Source organism: Myotis myotis, unplaced genomic scaffold, assembly GCF_014108235.1.
Source record: "Myotis myotis isolate mMyoMyo1 unplaced genomic scaffold, mMyoMyo1.p scaffold_m19_p_4, whole genome shotgun sequence".
NCBI classification, from domain to species: Eukaryota; Metazoa; Chordata; class Mammalia; order Chiroptera; family Vespertilionidae; genus Myotis; species Myotis myotis.
Window position 1 is genome coordinate 105,527,407 of NW_023416346.1, and position 15,511 is coordinate 105,542,917.

The following is a 15,511-nucleotide window of genomic DNA, read 5'->3' on the forward strand; positions in this document are numbered from 1 at the left end:
CAATGCCAAGGCACATTATAATTAAATTGGCAAACACCAACAACAAAGAATATTAAAAGCAGCCAAAGACAGAAAGTTACCTACAAAGGATCTCCCATCAGACTAGCGACTGATTTCTCAACAGAAACACATCAGACCAGAAGAGAATGGAATGATATATACAAAGTCATGCAAAGCAAGGGTCTAAATCCAATAATACTATACCTAGCAAGGCTATCAATAAAAGTTGAGGGTGAATTCAGGAGCTTCACAGACAAAAAAGGAACAAGGGAGTTTATTACCACCTAACCAGCAAAGCAAGAAATGCTAAAGGGCCTGCTATAAAAAGAAGAAATTGGAAGGGAAGAAGGAACACAGGCATAAAGAATAAAAATGGTGACAAACCAGTACCTATCAATAATAACTTTAAATGTAAATGAATTAAATGCCCCAATAAAAAGACATAGGGTAGTTGAGTGGATAAGAAAACATGACCCATATATCTGCTGTCTACAGGAAACCCACCTTAGAAGAAAGGACTCACACAGACTGATGGTGAAGGGATGGAAAAAGGGTTTTTAGTGACTGGAAATGAAAAAAAGCTGGGGTAGCAATACTTATATCAGACAAATTAGACCTCAAAGTGAAGACCATAATAAGAGATAAGGAAGGCCACTTCATAATACTAAAGGGAGCAATTCAATAAGAAGATATAACTCTGGTAAACATATATGCACCCAATACAGGAGCACATAAAAAAAAAATTCTGGAGGATATCAAGGGAGAGATTTACAGCAATACAGTCATAGTAGGGGACTTTAATACCCCACTAACACCACTGGACAAATCCTCTAAATAAAAAATCTGCAAAGAAACAGCAATCCTAAAAGACTCACTAGATCAGATGGAATTAATTGACATCATCAGAACATTCCACCCCAAAGCCACAGAATATACATTCTTCTCAAGTGCACATGGGTCATTTTCAAAGAGAGACCACATACTGGGGCACAGGCAAAGTCTTTTCAAATTCAAGAAGATAGAAATCATATCAAGCATCTTCTCAGATCACAATGGCATAAAATTAGAAATCAACTACAATAAAAAAATCAAACATCTGGAGGCGAAATACCATGTTTTTAAATAATGATTGGGTTACCAAAGAGATCAAAGAAGAAATTAAAAGCATCATGGCAACAAATGACAATGAAAACACAACAATCCAAAATCTATGGGACACAGCAAAAGCAGTCTTGAGAGGGAAGTTCACAGCTCTGCAGGCCTATCTCAACAAAAAAAGAAAAGATGGTAATAAAATATCTAACCCTACCACTCAAAGAGTTAGAAAGAGAGCAACAAGAAAAGCCCAGTGTAAGCAGAAGGAAGGAAATAATAAAGATCAGAGAGGAGATAAATGACATAGAGACCAAAAAAAAATACAAAAGATCAACAAACTCAAGAGCTGGATCTTTGAAAGGATAAACAAGATTGATGAACCTCTAGCCAGGCTCACCAAGAAGCAAAGAGAGAGGACCCAAATAAACAAAATCAGAAATGAAAGAGGCAAAGTAACAACCAATCCCACAGAAATACAAACGATTATGAAAAAATATGATGAACAACTCTATTCCAACAAAATGGACAACCTAGGTGAAAAAGACATATTCTTAAAAAAATAGAAGCTCCCAAAACTCAATCAAGAAGAATAAAAAAACCTGAATAGGCCGATAACTACCGAAGAAATTGAAGCAGTGATCAAAAATCTTCCAGCAAACAAAAGCCCTGGTCTGGATGGCTTTACAGGGGAGTTTTTCAAGCATTCAAAGAAGAACTAAAACCTATCCTCCACAGACTACTTCAAAAAATTCAAGAGGAAGGCATACTTCCAAGCTCTTTCTAGGAAGCCCTCATTACCCTAATTCCAAAACCAAATAAAGACACCACAAAAAAAGAGAACTACAGGCCAATATCCTTGATGAACATAGATGCTAAAATCCTCAACAAAATTCTAGCAAATTGAATTCAGCATTGCATTAGAGAGATCATACACCATGACCAAGTGGGATTTATTCCAGGGATGCAAAGATGGTACAATATCCGCAAATAAATAAATGTGGTATATCACATAAACTGAGAGACAAAAATCACATAATCATATAATCAATGCAGAAAAAGCCTTTGACAAATTCCAACACCCTTTCTTGATAAAAAAACTCTCAGCAATGTGGGAATAGAAGGACCATACCTCAACATAATAAAAGCCTTATATAACAAACCTATAGCCAACATCATACTCAATAGATAAAAACTAAACTCATTTCCCCTAAGAAGAGGAACAAGTCAGGGATGCCCACTTTCACCACTCCTGTTCCATATAGTACTGGAAGTGCTAGCCATAGCGATCAGACAAGAAGATGAAATAAAAGGCATCCAAATTGGAAGAGAAGTAAAATTGTCCTTATTCGCAGATGACATGATACTATACATAGAAAACCCAAAGACTCTATCAAAAAACTACTGGAACTACTAAGTGAACTTGGCAAAGTAGCAGGATATAAAATTAACACCCAGAAATCTATGGCCTTTTTATACACTAATAATAAACTCACAGAAAGAGAAGTGAAAAAAAAATCCATTTACCATTGCACAAAAAAATTTAAGATACCTAGGAATAAACTTAACTAAGGACGTAAAATAAAACTTAACTAAGGACGGAAAACTATAGGACATTGAAAAAAGAGATAGAGGAAGACTTGAACAAATGGAAGAATATACCATGTTCGTGGGTTGTTTGAATCAACATCTTTAAAATGTCCACACTACCCAAAGCAATCTATAAATTCAACACAATCCCCATTACAATACCAATGGCATACTTCGAAGACCTAGAACAAACTCTCCAAAAATTCACCTGGAATAAAAAAAGACCCTGGATAGTTGCAGCAATCTTGAGAAAGAAGAACAATGTAGGTGGGATCACAATACCAGATATCAAGCTATACTACAAAGTCACTGTTCTTAAAACTGCCTGGTACTGGCATAAGAACTGACATATACACCAGTTGAACAGAACAGAGAACCCAGAAATCCACCCACCCAAACCACTATGTTCAATTAATATTTGACAAAGGAGGTAAGAGCATACAATGGAGACAAGACAGTCTCTTCAATAAATGGTGTTGGGAAAACTGGACAGATACTTGCAAAAACATGAAACTAGACCACTAACTTGCACCATGCACAAAAATAAACTCAAAATGGATAAAGGACTTAAATATAAGATGGGAAACCATAAAAATCTGAAAAGAGGCAACAGGAAGCAAAATAGCAGACATTTGTCGTAGCAATATTTTTACCAATAAAGCTCCTAGGGCAATGGAAACTAAAGATAAAATAAACAAATGGGACTACATCAAAATAAAAAGCCTCTGCACAGCACAAGAAACCATCAACAAAACAACAAGAAAGCCCACTGCATGGGAGAACATATTTGCCAATGTTATCTCTGATAAGGGTTTAATCTTCAACATCTACAGGGAACTCATACAACTTAACAAAAGGAAGATAAACAATCCAATTTAAAAAAAAATGGGCAGGAGAGAAACCAAGATGGCAGCATAGGTAAACAACGGAGTTTGCTGCCTTGAACAACCACTTCAAAAATACAACTAAAAGATGGAACAGACATCATCCTGAACAACAGGAAGGCTGGCTGAGTGGAAATTCTACAACTAGCAGGAAAGAGAAAAGCAAACCGAGACTCAGAGGAGGCGCAGTGCGGAAGTAAAATACTAAAGTACAGAGGTGCACACGGAGCAGGCTGGAGGCTGAGGGCGCGGTTGTTGTTTTCAAACGGGAGGGAGTCTCAGGCTCTGAGCTCCAGTTCCGGGTGAGTATCTGGGGACCCAGACTAATACGGGAGAAGTGGGACTGTCTGGCATCGGTCGGAACTCTAGGGCAGCTTTCTCTTGAAGGGGCTTGCAGCATTTGCTGAGACACTGAGAAGCGGAGCCTCTCAGATCAGCCATAACTGCTAGCCCCGCCCTGTTGATCCCGTGGGACCCAGCCCGAGCAAGCCCTGCAGGGAGCCTTTTGCTGGATAGCCTAAGGCAGAGGCTGGATTAGCACCTCCCTAGGGATCCAGGAGCCAGTGTACCCAGAGGTCAGAGTGGTACCATCCAGTTTGCAGCTCCGTGGACCCATAAAGGACACACTCAGGGGGCAGACTCAGTGAGCACCAAAGCCCCACTGAAGCAAGTCTTGCCCCGGAGGGGTGTCTCCAGCACAGAAGTTCTCCCATTGCAGACACAGCTGATTCTCACAGCCAATTGGCCTGGAGGTCAATTCCTCCCAGTGATACCTACAACAATCAAGGCTTAACTACAACAAGACTGTGCACAAAGACCATAGGGGGGTGCACCAAGAGTGTCCTCCTCAGGTAATTGGGGAGGCTGAACCACTGGGCCTGAGAGGACACTTAGCACAGAAAACCACTTTATCAACACAGGGAAGCATAAAAAATGCGGAGACAAAGAAAAAGGACACAAATGACAGAAATGGAGGAAAGCAAACTACTGGATATAGAGTTCAAAACCACACTTTTAAGTTTTTTCATGAATTTTCTAGAAACTGCCGATAAACTTAATGAGACCTACAAGAAATCTAATGAGACCCTCGAGGTTGTGATAAAGGACCAACTAGAAATTTAGCATACACTGACTGAAATAAAGAATATTATACAGAATCCCAACAGCAGACTAGAGGATCGCAAGAATGAAGTCAATGATTTGAAATATGAAGAAACAAAAAACACCCAACTGGAAAAGCAAAATGAAAAAAGAATCCAAAAATACGAAGATAGTGTAAGGAGCCTACTTCAAGCGTACCAACATCCGAACTACAGGGGTGCCAGAAGAAGAGAGAGAGCAAGATATTGAAAACCTATTTGAAGAAATAATGACAGAAAACTTCCCCTACCTGGTAAAAGAAATAGACCTACAAGTCCAGGAAGTGCATAGAACCCCAAACAAAAGGAATCCAAAGAGGACCACACCAAGACACATCATAATTAAAATGCCAAGAGCAAAAGACAAAGAGAGAATCTTAAAAGCAGCAAGAGAAAGAAAATCAGTTACCTACAAGGGAGTACCCATACGACTGTCAGCTGATTTCTCAACAGAAACTTTGCAGGCCAGAAGGGAGTGACAAGAAATATTCAAAGTGATGAATGCCAAGAACCTACAACCAAGATTACTTTATCCAGCAAAGCTATCATTCAGAATTGAAGGTCAGATAAAGAGCATCACAGATAAGAAAAAGCTAAAGGAGTTCATCACCACCAAACCAGTATTATATTAAATGCTGAAAGGTATCCTTTAAGAAGAGGAAGAGGAAGAAAAAGGTAAAGATACAAATTATGAACAACAAATACACATCTATCAACAAGCGAATCTGAAAATCAAGTGAATAATCTGATGAACGGAGTGAACTAGTGGTTATAATAGAATCAGAGGCATATAAAGGGAATGGACTGACTATTCTTGGGGGGGGGGAAGGGGTGAGGGGGATGCGGGAAGAGACTGGACAAAAATCGTGCACCTATGGATGAGGACAGTGGATGGGGAGTGAGGGAGGAGGGTGGGGTGGGAACTGGGTGGAGGGGAGTTATGGGGGGAAAAAAGAGGAACAACTGTAATAAACTGAACAATAAAGATTTAATTAATCAAAAAAAGAAGAAAAACCAAAATATAAATAAATAAATTAAAAATTAAAAAAAATGGGCAAAGGACCTAAATAGACACTTTTCAAAACAGGACATTCAGAAAGCCAACAGAGATATGAAAACATGCTCAAAGTCACTAATCATCCAGGACATTAAAATCAAAACAACAATGAGGTACCATCTCACACCTGTCAGAATGGCTATCATCAACAAATCAGCAAACAAGTGCTGGAGAGGATGTGTAGAAAAAGGAGCACTCATGCACTGCTGGTGGGAATGCAGACTGGTGCAGCCACTATGGAAGACAGTATAGAGTTTCCTCAAAAATTTAAAAATGGAACTCCCATTTGGCTCAGTGATCCCACTTCTAGGACTATATTCCAAGAAACCAGAAATACCAATCAGAAAGGATATATGGACCCCTATGTTCATAGCAGCACAATTTACAATAGCTAAGATTTGGAAACAGCCTAATGCCCATCAGCAGATGAATGGATTAGAAAACTGTGGTACATCTACACAATGGAATACTACACGGCTGTAAAAAAGAAGGAATTCTTACCATTTGCAACAGCATGGATGGAACTGGAGAGCATTATGCTAAGTGACATAAGCCAGTCAATGAAAGAAAAATACCACATGATCTCACTCATTTATGGATAATAAAGACCATTATAAACTGATGAACAAAAATAGATACAGAGGCAGAGCAGCATCAAACTGACTGACAAACTATAGTGGGAAGGCTGGGGAGGGTTGGGGCGGGGGGAGGAAAGAGATCAACCAAAGAATGTGTATGCATGCATATAAGCATAACCAATGGGCGCAAGATACTGGGGTGTAGGGGAGGCCAGGGGAAGGTCAATGGTCTAAAAAAGGAAACATATACTACTCTTTGTAATACTTTAAGCAATAAAATAAAATTTTAAAAAAAGTTAAAAATGGAACTCCCATTTGACCCAGTGATCCCACTTCTAGGACTATATCCCAGGAATCCAGAAATAACAATCAGAAAGGATATATGCACCCCTATATTCATAGCAGCACAATTTACCATAGCTAAGATTTGGTAACAGCCTAAGTGCCTATCAGCAGATGAGTGGATTAAAGAACTGTGTGATACATGTACACAATGGAATAGTATGCCGCTATATAAAAGAAGAAACTTTTAGCATTTGCAACAGCACAGATGGAACTGGAGAGCATTATGCTAAGCGTAATAATCCAGCCGGAGAAAGATAAATATCATATGATCTCACTCATATGTGGGATATAATGATCAACATAATTTGATGAACAAGAATAGATCCAGAGACAAATGGCAGGGGATGGGTGGTTAGAGAGCAACCAAAGGACTTGTATGCATGTATATTAGCATAACCAATGGACACAGACACTGGGGCTTGCCCGTGGTGGGAATGGCTGGGGGGGAGGGAGGGGAGAGGGTTACATGGGGAAAAAGGAGACATATGTGAAACTTTAGAGAATAAAAAAGATTAAAAAATAAAGATTTTTTTTTAAAGTTTAAACAATATTAAGATAGTATCCCAATCTATACGAGCATGAGTTTCAAGTTCTGGTTTATTTTGCTAAAAGAGAAAGTTTTTCATGTTTTATAGACAATATGTATTATAGACAATATGGTTAACTATATTTTCTTAACCAGTAGGTTACTAGAGGAAAGTTATAACACAGTTTATTTTTTAGGTACATGCGAAAAATATCTTAAAGTTAGGACTGGCATATAGGAGAGAAGCATAAACATCCATTATATGTATACTCTCCACATTCATGAAAGGAACTAAAATTCCAAATCAAGGAGTTTGCTGCATGTGGGTCATGGAAGAGAGGTCAGAGAACTGTGAATTGACCTGGTCCACAATCGGCATGTCCACCAGTCTATCTCTAGTATATAAGGTAAAAGTGATCCTTGGGTTCACAAAAGTGATGGCCACCTTGCTCTAAGAGTAGTTAGGACAGAAGCCTTAACGGAGTTGAGAAGAGAAAGTAAAATAAAGAAAAGCAGAGCAAAGGATCAAGTCTAGGGGCTAATGTGGGGGTTATGGAGGACCAATGCCAGGTTTCTCAGGACCCGTTTGTGATTACAGACCAAACCCCATACTGTTTATGGATGACATGCAAAAGACATACAGTATGATGACTGGCCAGTGTAACACAAAAATCAGCAGATCACATACAAAAAAAGACAGCAGATTAAGTAAAGAAAAATAGCTGCAAGATGCAGAACACCTGGGAAATAAAAGGAAGAGGCATGAATTTAATGTGCCATTAAGTGGTAAAACCACTCTCACAGAAAAAGTCCCACAGAGAAAGTCACTAAATTACTCCCCAGAGAGACAAAGAATGCATAGACCAAAAGCCACTTAGGAAGAAATACAATTAAAAGGGAACTTCTGCTCAGAGAGAATAATCTGCAATGTTATGAAGTGGCACTGCAAAATACAGTCTAAAAATCCAAGTCCAATAATATCCCAGTAGAGCATTACCAATAATATAGGCACATAAATCCAATATGTTGGATAGATATTCTTTGAATTCCAAGTCTGTGTCTTGTTCATTTTGGCATCCCTGGGGCTCAGCATACTATCTGGCAGCAAATATGCTCACTGGATTGTTGTTGAATGAAGAGATATGAAAATGATCAATCCTGGTTAACTCAATGGTGTGTGCGAGGAGTGGGGATGGAGAGCAGAGAAGTCCTGGCATTTTCAATTCATGAGGCTTTATAGTCTTATTGGAATCTCTGGGAAAGACAATTAAGGTAAAAGAAGGATGGAAAGGGAGTGGGGGATTCTTATCTCCTACTTACCATGTTTACATAGAGAGGCTTATTCACTCACAAGAAGGAAAAATTTAGGAGGGACAAAAAAACCTGCATCAATTTGCTTCCTCCCTTATGACTTGCCATCAGAGGAAAAGCAACATATCTGATCAGTGAATTAGGGTGAAGGAATGGAACATGAGGTGAGCAGACCTTTCTCTTCCTTTCCCAATGTCTTGAATCCAAGATGCACACTTTCTCCTCCTCCTTCAGGAGTAGGTTGTTTGTTCCTAAAGAGAGTTTACAGTTGGGCAGCTCAGGGTGAACGCACTCAATTTTGGTGGAAGGTATTAATAAGCCCAAATGAGTGCATAGTACCAAGTCACTTTCCAGTTCACCTTTATAATAAAGGCAACCTTTTGATCTCTATCTGCCATAATTCTACATCTACTTCCCAGTAAACTCGGATGAGGGAATATAGGATGCATTCAATGATCACACTGAAAACTCCATTATAATCCAAGCAGCAGAGTGAAGTGCTTTAATTTCCACTACAAGTGATTTAAGAGGCATTAGGAAGTACAAAATGGCATGAACAAGACTCTGATGGACATTATTTGTTGAGTAGGCTATAATTGAATTATACACACAGGGAAAAACAGCTGGCTTGCCTTTGCATATACTAAAAACTAAAAGAGTTTTCAAACTTCTTGGTCAGACTTTTCCCTTCATAAAAATATAGGTAAGAATGGAAAGGCAAGTAGGGAGATATACAGAGTCAGGCAAGTTGGTTACAACTTTGGAATAAAGACAGGGAAAGGAGTCAAGTTATTACCAGATGGTTTTAAGGAACCAGGACAAGAGAGAGGTCAGCTGATTTATCAAATATTCAGGTCCCATGAATACAGAAAAAAAAAGACATTAAAGTTGAGAGAAGATTGAAAAAAAACTCTGCTTCTGGATAGCAAAACAAGTTTCAGAACATAAACATTTACACATTAAAATGTCTGTAGCAAATAAACAGATGAGCTTCTTGAGTTTGTTGGTTTTGAGCAGAGAAAAAGCTAGTGTAGAGGAAATGATGAAGAGAGAAAGAGAGGAAGAGAGAAGCCTGCAAACTTTCCAAATAGTTATTTCCCATATTGTTATTTTTCATCATGAAAAGTACTGAAACAGTGAAATTATGAGCCATACCAAAAGGTGTATTTTGAAGAGCTATTTGGGAGACTCTTTTCCTCATATAATATGCATTTCAAACCTCCCAAAATGATGTTCTTTGAAGCTTCCTTATAGACCTTGTTTATCTTGAAGGAAGTAGATTTTTCCAGGTAATAAGATTTAATCAATTTCTATTATCAGAATTATAATTTCTTTAGTTTTCAACCTGAGAAGAGTGCAACTTAAGCAATTTAGTGAGATGTTATTAAAATAGTTCCTATATACAAGGATTTCTTTACCTTCTTTTATACTTAATGTCATAAAGCATCAACGTTTTATCTTCTACAGGATAGATTTAAAACAGAAATAAAGGTTTGAATACTAAACTGTTAATACTCACTTAAGCATAACAGGTGATACACAAAACAATGATTTCACTTCAGAAAGGGACTGGATATTCACTGGGGTATGGTTACTATAAGTTGTCTGCTTATTAAAATGATGGTCTATTTCAATAAAACAATTATTTATCACTGGAAATTGGCAGTTGAGTTGCACATTTAAACTCAGATTAATCTACACTAATATTTTTATCCCTGATCTGAATAAATAATGAGAATTCTCTTTCAGTATTGGTTATTGGTTATTGGTTGAAGAAAAGAAAGCTGACAGGGTATCATTTATTTAAAGATTCTATTCCCTACATTCCTCTAATGCTACATGAGTCTCTAAAGCAGAATCTTTATCCAACTTATAATGTTTTTAAGATAAATAAAAATGGTTTGCATCAGTCTGATTTCATTATTAAAAGATAGTTCTTTAAAATAAGGAGTAATCGCCAAAACCGGTTTGGCTCAGTGGATAGAGCGTCGGCCTGCGGACTGAAAGGTCCCAGGTTCGATTCCGGTCAAGGGCATGTACCTGGGTTGCGGGCATATCCCCAGTAGGAGATGTGCAGGAGGCAGCTGATCGATGTTTCTCTCTCATCGATGTTTCTAACTCTCTATCTCTCTCCCTTCCTCTCTGTAAAAAATCAATAAAATATATTAAAAAAATAAATAAAAAAAATAAAAAAAAATAAAATAAGGAGTAATTGAATAGGCTTGCAATAGAAAATTCCCTTCTCATTTAAATTTATTTCCTTTTAAAAATAAATTTAAATTACCAGTGATAAAGTTGGCATTTTTGCAATTAGAAAATTAAATTCAAAGGGAAAAAAATAAATAACGAATAAATTAACATAATGAAATATCTTATTATGCAACCTAATAATAGTATTACTATCTCATCTCACACAATTCACACAATCAATAACTAGTCAGTAAACATAAAGAACATTAATGTGAATTAATTTTTTTATAATTCCAAAGATCTTATGAAGTACACTGGGTACAATAACATATATACTCATTTCAGAATTCCACCTCCAGTTTTTAAAATATTGCCTTCCAAATATTTTTTGTTGTTGTTGTTAATCCTCACCCAAGGATATTTTTCCATTGATTTTTTTAGAGAAAGTGGAAGGGAGGGAGAAACAGAGAGAGAGAGAAACATCAATTGGTTGCCTCCTGAACACACCCTGGCCAGGGATCGAGCCTGAAACCTTGACCAGAATCAAACGTGGACCCTCCAGTCTGCAGGCCAATGCTCTATCCACTGACCAAACTGGCCAGGGCTGCCTTCCAAATCTTACGGTGAGATTGCATGTGGGAGATTATTCTAACATTTTTGTAATTCACTTAAGAAATATTTATTATTTCTAGATCCTCTTCTATATTTACTCTTTGAATGCTTGTTTGTAAATAACAGAATCCCAGTTGGAATGACCTTTTGGAAGTTCCCGAGGGTGTCCTTAAATAAAAGAAAGAACCAATTTATCATGACTGAGTCATGTGTATAATTTGATGAGTAGGCAGAGAAAGTAGACCTGCAAAGAGAGGAGCAAAACAGGCATGCAGAGAAAATAATACTCACTTATTTATTACAGCTTCAGCAAATGAAGAGAAACAGACTTTCTGTGTTCTGACTACAAAAGATGTGGAGGAGAGGGAAGACTCACAAGCCCAACCTCCATTAGATGTCTACTCTGAGCAGGGGAAGACTATATGATTGAGATATTATAAGAATTATATGGCTAGTGGACGTAGTTTCTACAAGAAAGGAGTGAAAGTTGGCAGATGGGCAGGGCCGACTATATCATAGACATTCACCATGCTGGGAAAGTAGATGGTAACTGTACAGAAGTAGCAAGTGATCCCACTTGGTTGAGTAACAGGTTAACAACCAAGGGAAACAAAAGGTTGGAATGATAGATAGTAGGGGACTAATGGTGAAGGCTAATTCTGGATTATTTTATATAGATTGCATCACATGAAAAGACACTTTTGTACATAAAAAATCAAATATCAGTGATTTCATATGAAACAGACATTTCTATGGTTCAAAATGGATGAACATTGGTAATTTTATAAGTTTAAGGTAATATCTTATTTAGAAAGCAATGGGTAAATACTACTACTGAAAAGAAAGAGCCACGGGATCAAACAGGGTAGGAACTGAAATTGACCACTGTGCACCAGACACTATACTTTATGTTAGGGAACCTCTTTGAAAGCCTTGCCTTTGTAATTTTTTTTTAATTATTATTCCTACAAGACTTTAAAAGGAAAAGCAATTAGGTTAGGCCTGATCACAGTATGAATAGTTCAGAACTTATTATTTCACATCTAGGTTTTAAATCTAAAGTTATTTAAAATTTAAACTAATGTTTTAAAAAATAGTCAAGACTGTATTCATGTACCATGCCTTCCACTGCTAGGTTGTATGACCCTGTACAAATTACTTGTAAAATAAAACATAGTCATATTACCAGCTTCATAGGGTTACTATGAAGATAAATCCTGTAATAAAACTTTAACACTCTATTCTTATAAAGCCATTAATAACCATAATTATCATCATTTTGGAGATAGCTACTGTGAAGAAAACAAATATTACTGAACACTCGTTGAGCAGTATTTTAATGATATATTGTAAATTAAAAATAAATTGGCATGGATTTTCACATAACTGAGGAATCAGCAACCTGCAATTTAAGGAAACGGTTTTATTTATCATCATGTTTTATACCCATGACTATGGTTCTCTTACCATCGATATCTTCATAAGATGCATATGAACGTTTTTTTGGAACCACTACAAAATCTGATACATTTAAGATAGGATGATCTCCAATAAAATCACCAGTAACTGTGACTTTCAAATTCTTTTCTATCCGTTTCCTGGACTGACATTTTATGACAGCTACAAGAAAGAAATATTCCAGTTAATTTGGTTATTAGGTTATATGATCATTCTTGAGTTACAAGAAAATAAATTATTAAATTATGTCATGAAAACTAAAAGTTCTTTGGCATACTTTGACTTGACATTGCACTTGAATTCACACACACACACACACACACACACACACACCCTTCCACAATATCTATATACATTTACATTTTGTAATAAAATATGAATATTAAATAATATGCAAAAATATAACAAAAGATAAATCTGAAAGGTATAAATTAGGTAATAGAAGATTGTACTAGGATATAGAAATCTTATTCAGAAACAGATCTACTTATATCAATAATTCACCTGGTGGTCAGGAACATGTGAATATTTCAGCTATCTCTATGTTCATTGTGGTAAATACCAAACTCAACTTATATAACTATACTATAGAAAATACCTTCAAATAATTAAAAAAGTAACTTTCATAACCTTTATTTTGTAATGAGTTTAAAAATATTTCCTACTATATTATTTATTTACATGTACCTTAAAATTCCTTTAAATACTTAAAATATTTTTTCACTTGAAATTTACAGAGTACACCATTAACAGTTAAATATAAAATTGTAATACATTACAATAAATATTAAAATGTGACTATATATTAATGTACAGCATAAAAATCTTTATATATTTTGCCCTGGCCAGGTGGCTCAGTTGGTTGGAGCATTGTCTCATACACCAAAAAGGTTGCAGATTCTATCTGCACACACCAGGTTGCGTATTCAATCTCTGGTTGAGGCACGTACAAGAGGCAAATGATTGATGTTTCTCTCTCACATTGCTCTCTCTCTCTCTCTCCCTCCCTCTTCCTCTTTCTCTAAAAATCAATAAAAGCATATCCTTAGGTGAGGATTAAATATATATATATATGAAATTCCAATATTTTCTTATATTAAATACAGTAGCAAACACAGGAGCCATACCAAGCAGTGGCACACTGGCTGGTCAACAACACATCTTTATACCAACTTAGACAAAAGAGGCTTCTTCCCAAATAGTGACATCAATACTTGGGCTACAGAAAGGCATGCCTGTCAGTGTGTACTGGTACAGTAATATCACTGTGTCCTTGCTTATGCACCTTCGTATGACAAATCGTTCTTGAGCATCTGGTGTACTCTGGACAGAGCCCCCACACTCCAATTGGCCTTGAACATCCGGGGTACTCTGATTAGGGTTTCCACAGATTCTAATAGATCTAGTTCAGGGCTTTGAACACCTCACAGAATTTGAGATAAAGGGCCTGAAGTTAATGTTATTTTCATCTTAGCTGATTTCTAGGTTTTACCAATAGGAAGAGCAACAGGAAATGGCATCGTTTTGTGGCAATAACATTGGACTCGTTAGAGGACAAGATTCAGTCCTAGCACTCCCACCAATAGGGCTGGCTACTTCACAACTTACTGTCTCTGGACCTCAACCTTCTTACTTGTACAAAGAAAAGATGGGATGAGAAGGCCTCTAAACTACCTCCAAATCCTGGTGTTCTCTGACACTAAAATATACCTACCTGGAGGGAATTCATCATGTTTTGCTTGTGGGAGTCCAAGAATAGGGTATATCCATCGTATTGCTTGGATTTCTCCACTGTCTACTACCATCATTCTAAATAGAAATTAAATTAAGAGTGAACAAAAACCATAAACACTTTAAATATTAGCATAAAAGAGCATGTTCTCTATTAACTTAACGGTATTTGAGCAAAGCTTGTGAATATAAACTTTGGCAGAGAGACAATAAATATGAAATACAAGACATTTTTGGTAAATGATTTTATAAACATTTTAAGGCAAACCCTGGGAAATTATCACAAGTAAAAATAGAATACAACCATTATGAGATGTACGTTAAAATTAAAGAACATTTCTCCCTACACTTAAAGCTTGGTATTGATATTTTTTGATGTGACTAGAGTGTGATTAATCACAGGTAGTACAATTCCCATGGGTTATATTCTAAATTGGACAAGCAAAGCACACATACAAAAATGCCATTAAGTACAGAACTTCAGAAAGGAATACTTTCCTTTTGGGAGATACCAGTTAAAAGAAAGAGGACATTTCTCAAAATATTTTAAGTACATTTATACACTACCAGGAGGATAGCGATACTAGAATGAGTCTGATCATTGATGGAAACAGGATTTTCCTGTTAAAAATTAAACGTAAGTCATGGCAGGCAGGACCAGCTTTGTAGGAGCGTGACCTGTGCATTAGCACAAAAACCACACACTTAGCATTGCTCCATACTTGTTTAATACACTACTGTACCTGTCTTAAAATTATTAATACTTTTTGAAGAAAAGCCCCCTCATTTTCATGAGGACCCACAAATCATGTAGACAGTCTCGACAGCAGGAGTGATGAAAAAGCATGGCAGAATGTACCCAAAGGAAACCTTTCTTTCAAATGTGGAGATAAAATATGTACATGTAGGGCAAAATAAGAATTTCTTTTTAATTAAGACTTCTAGACAATTATTTAATTGTACTATAACAGCAGAGAAAGCATTTACATTTTCTATCA

The 15,511-nt window shown here is 36.7% G+C and overlaps 1 protein-coding gene across 1 annotated transcript in view; it reads right to left on the reverse strand.

Annotated features, from left to right (window-relative positions):
• CFAP47 (cilia and flagella associated protein 47) overlaps positions 1-15,511 on the reverse strand; it is a 469,227-nt gene that overhangs the window by 17,222 nt on the left and 436,494 nt on the right. Inside the window, 2 exon segments of the mRNA XM_036304204.1 lie at positions 12,792-12,944; positions 14,497-14,591. Of these exon segments, the coding sequence (XP_036160097.1) occupies positions 12,792-12,944; positions 14,497-14,591 (248 nt within the window).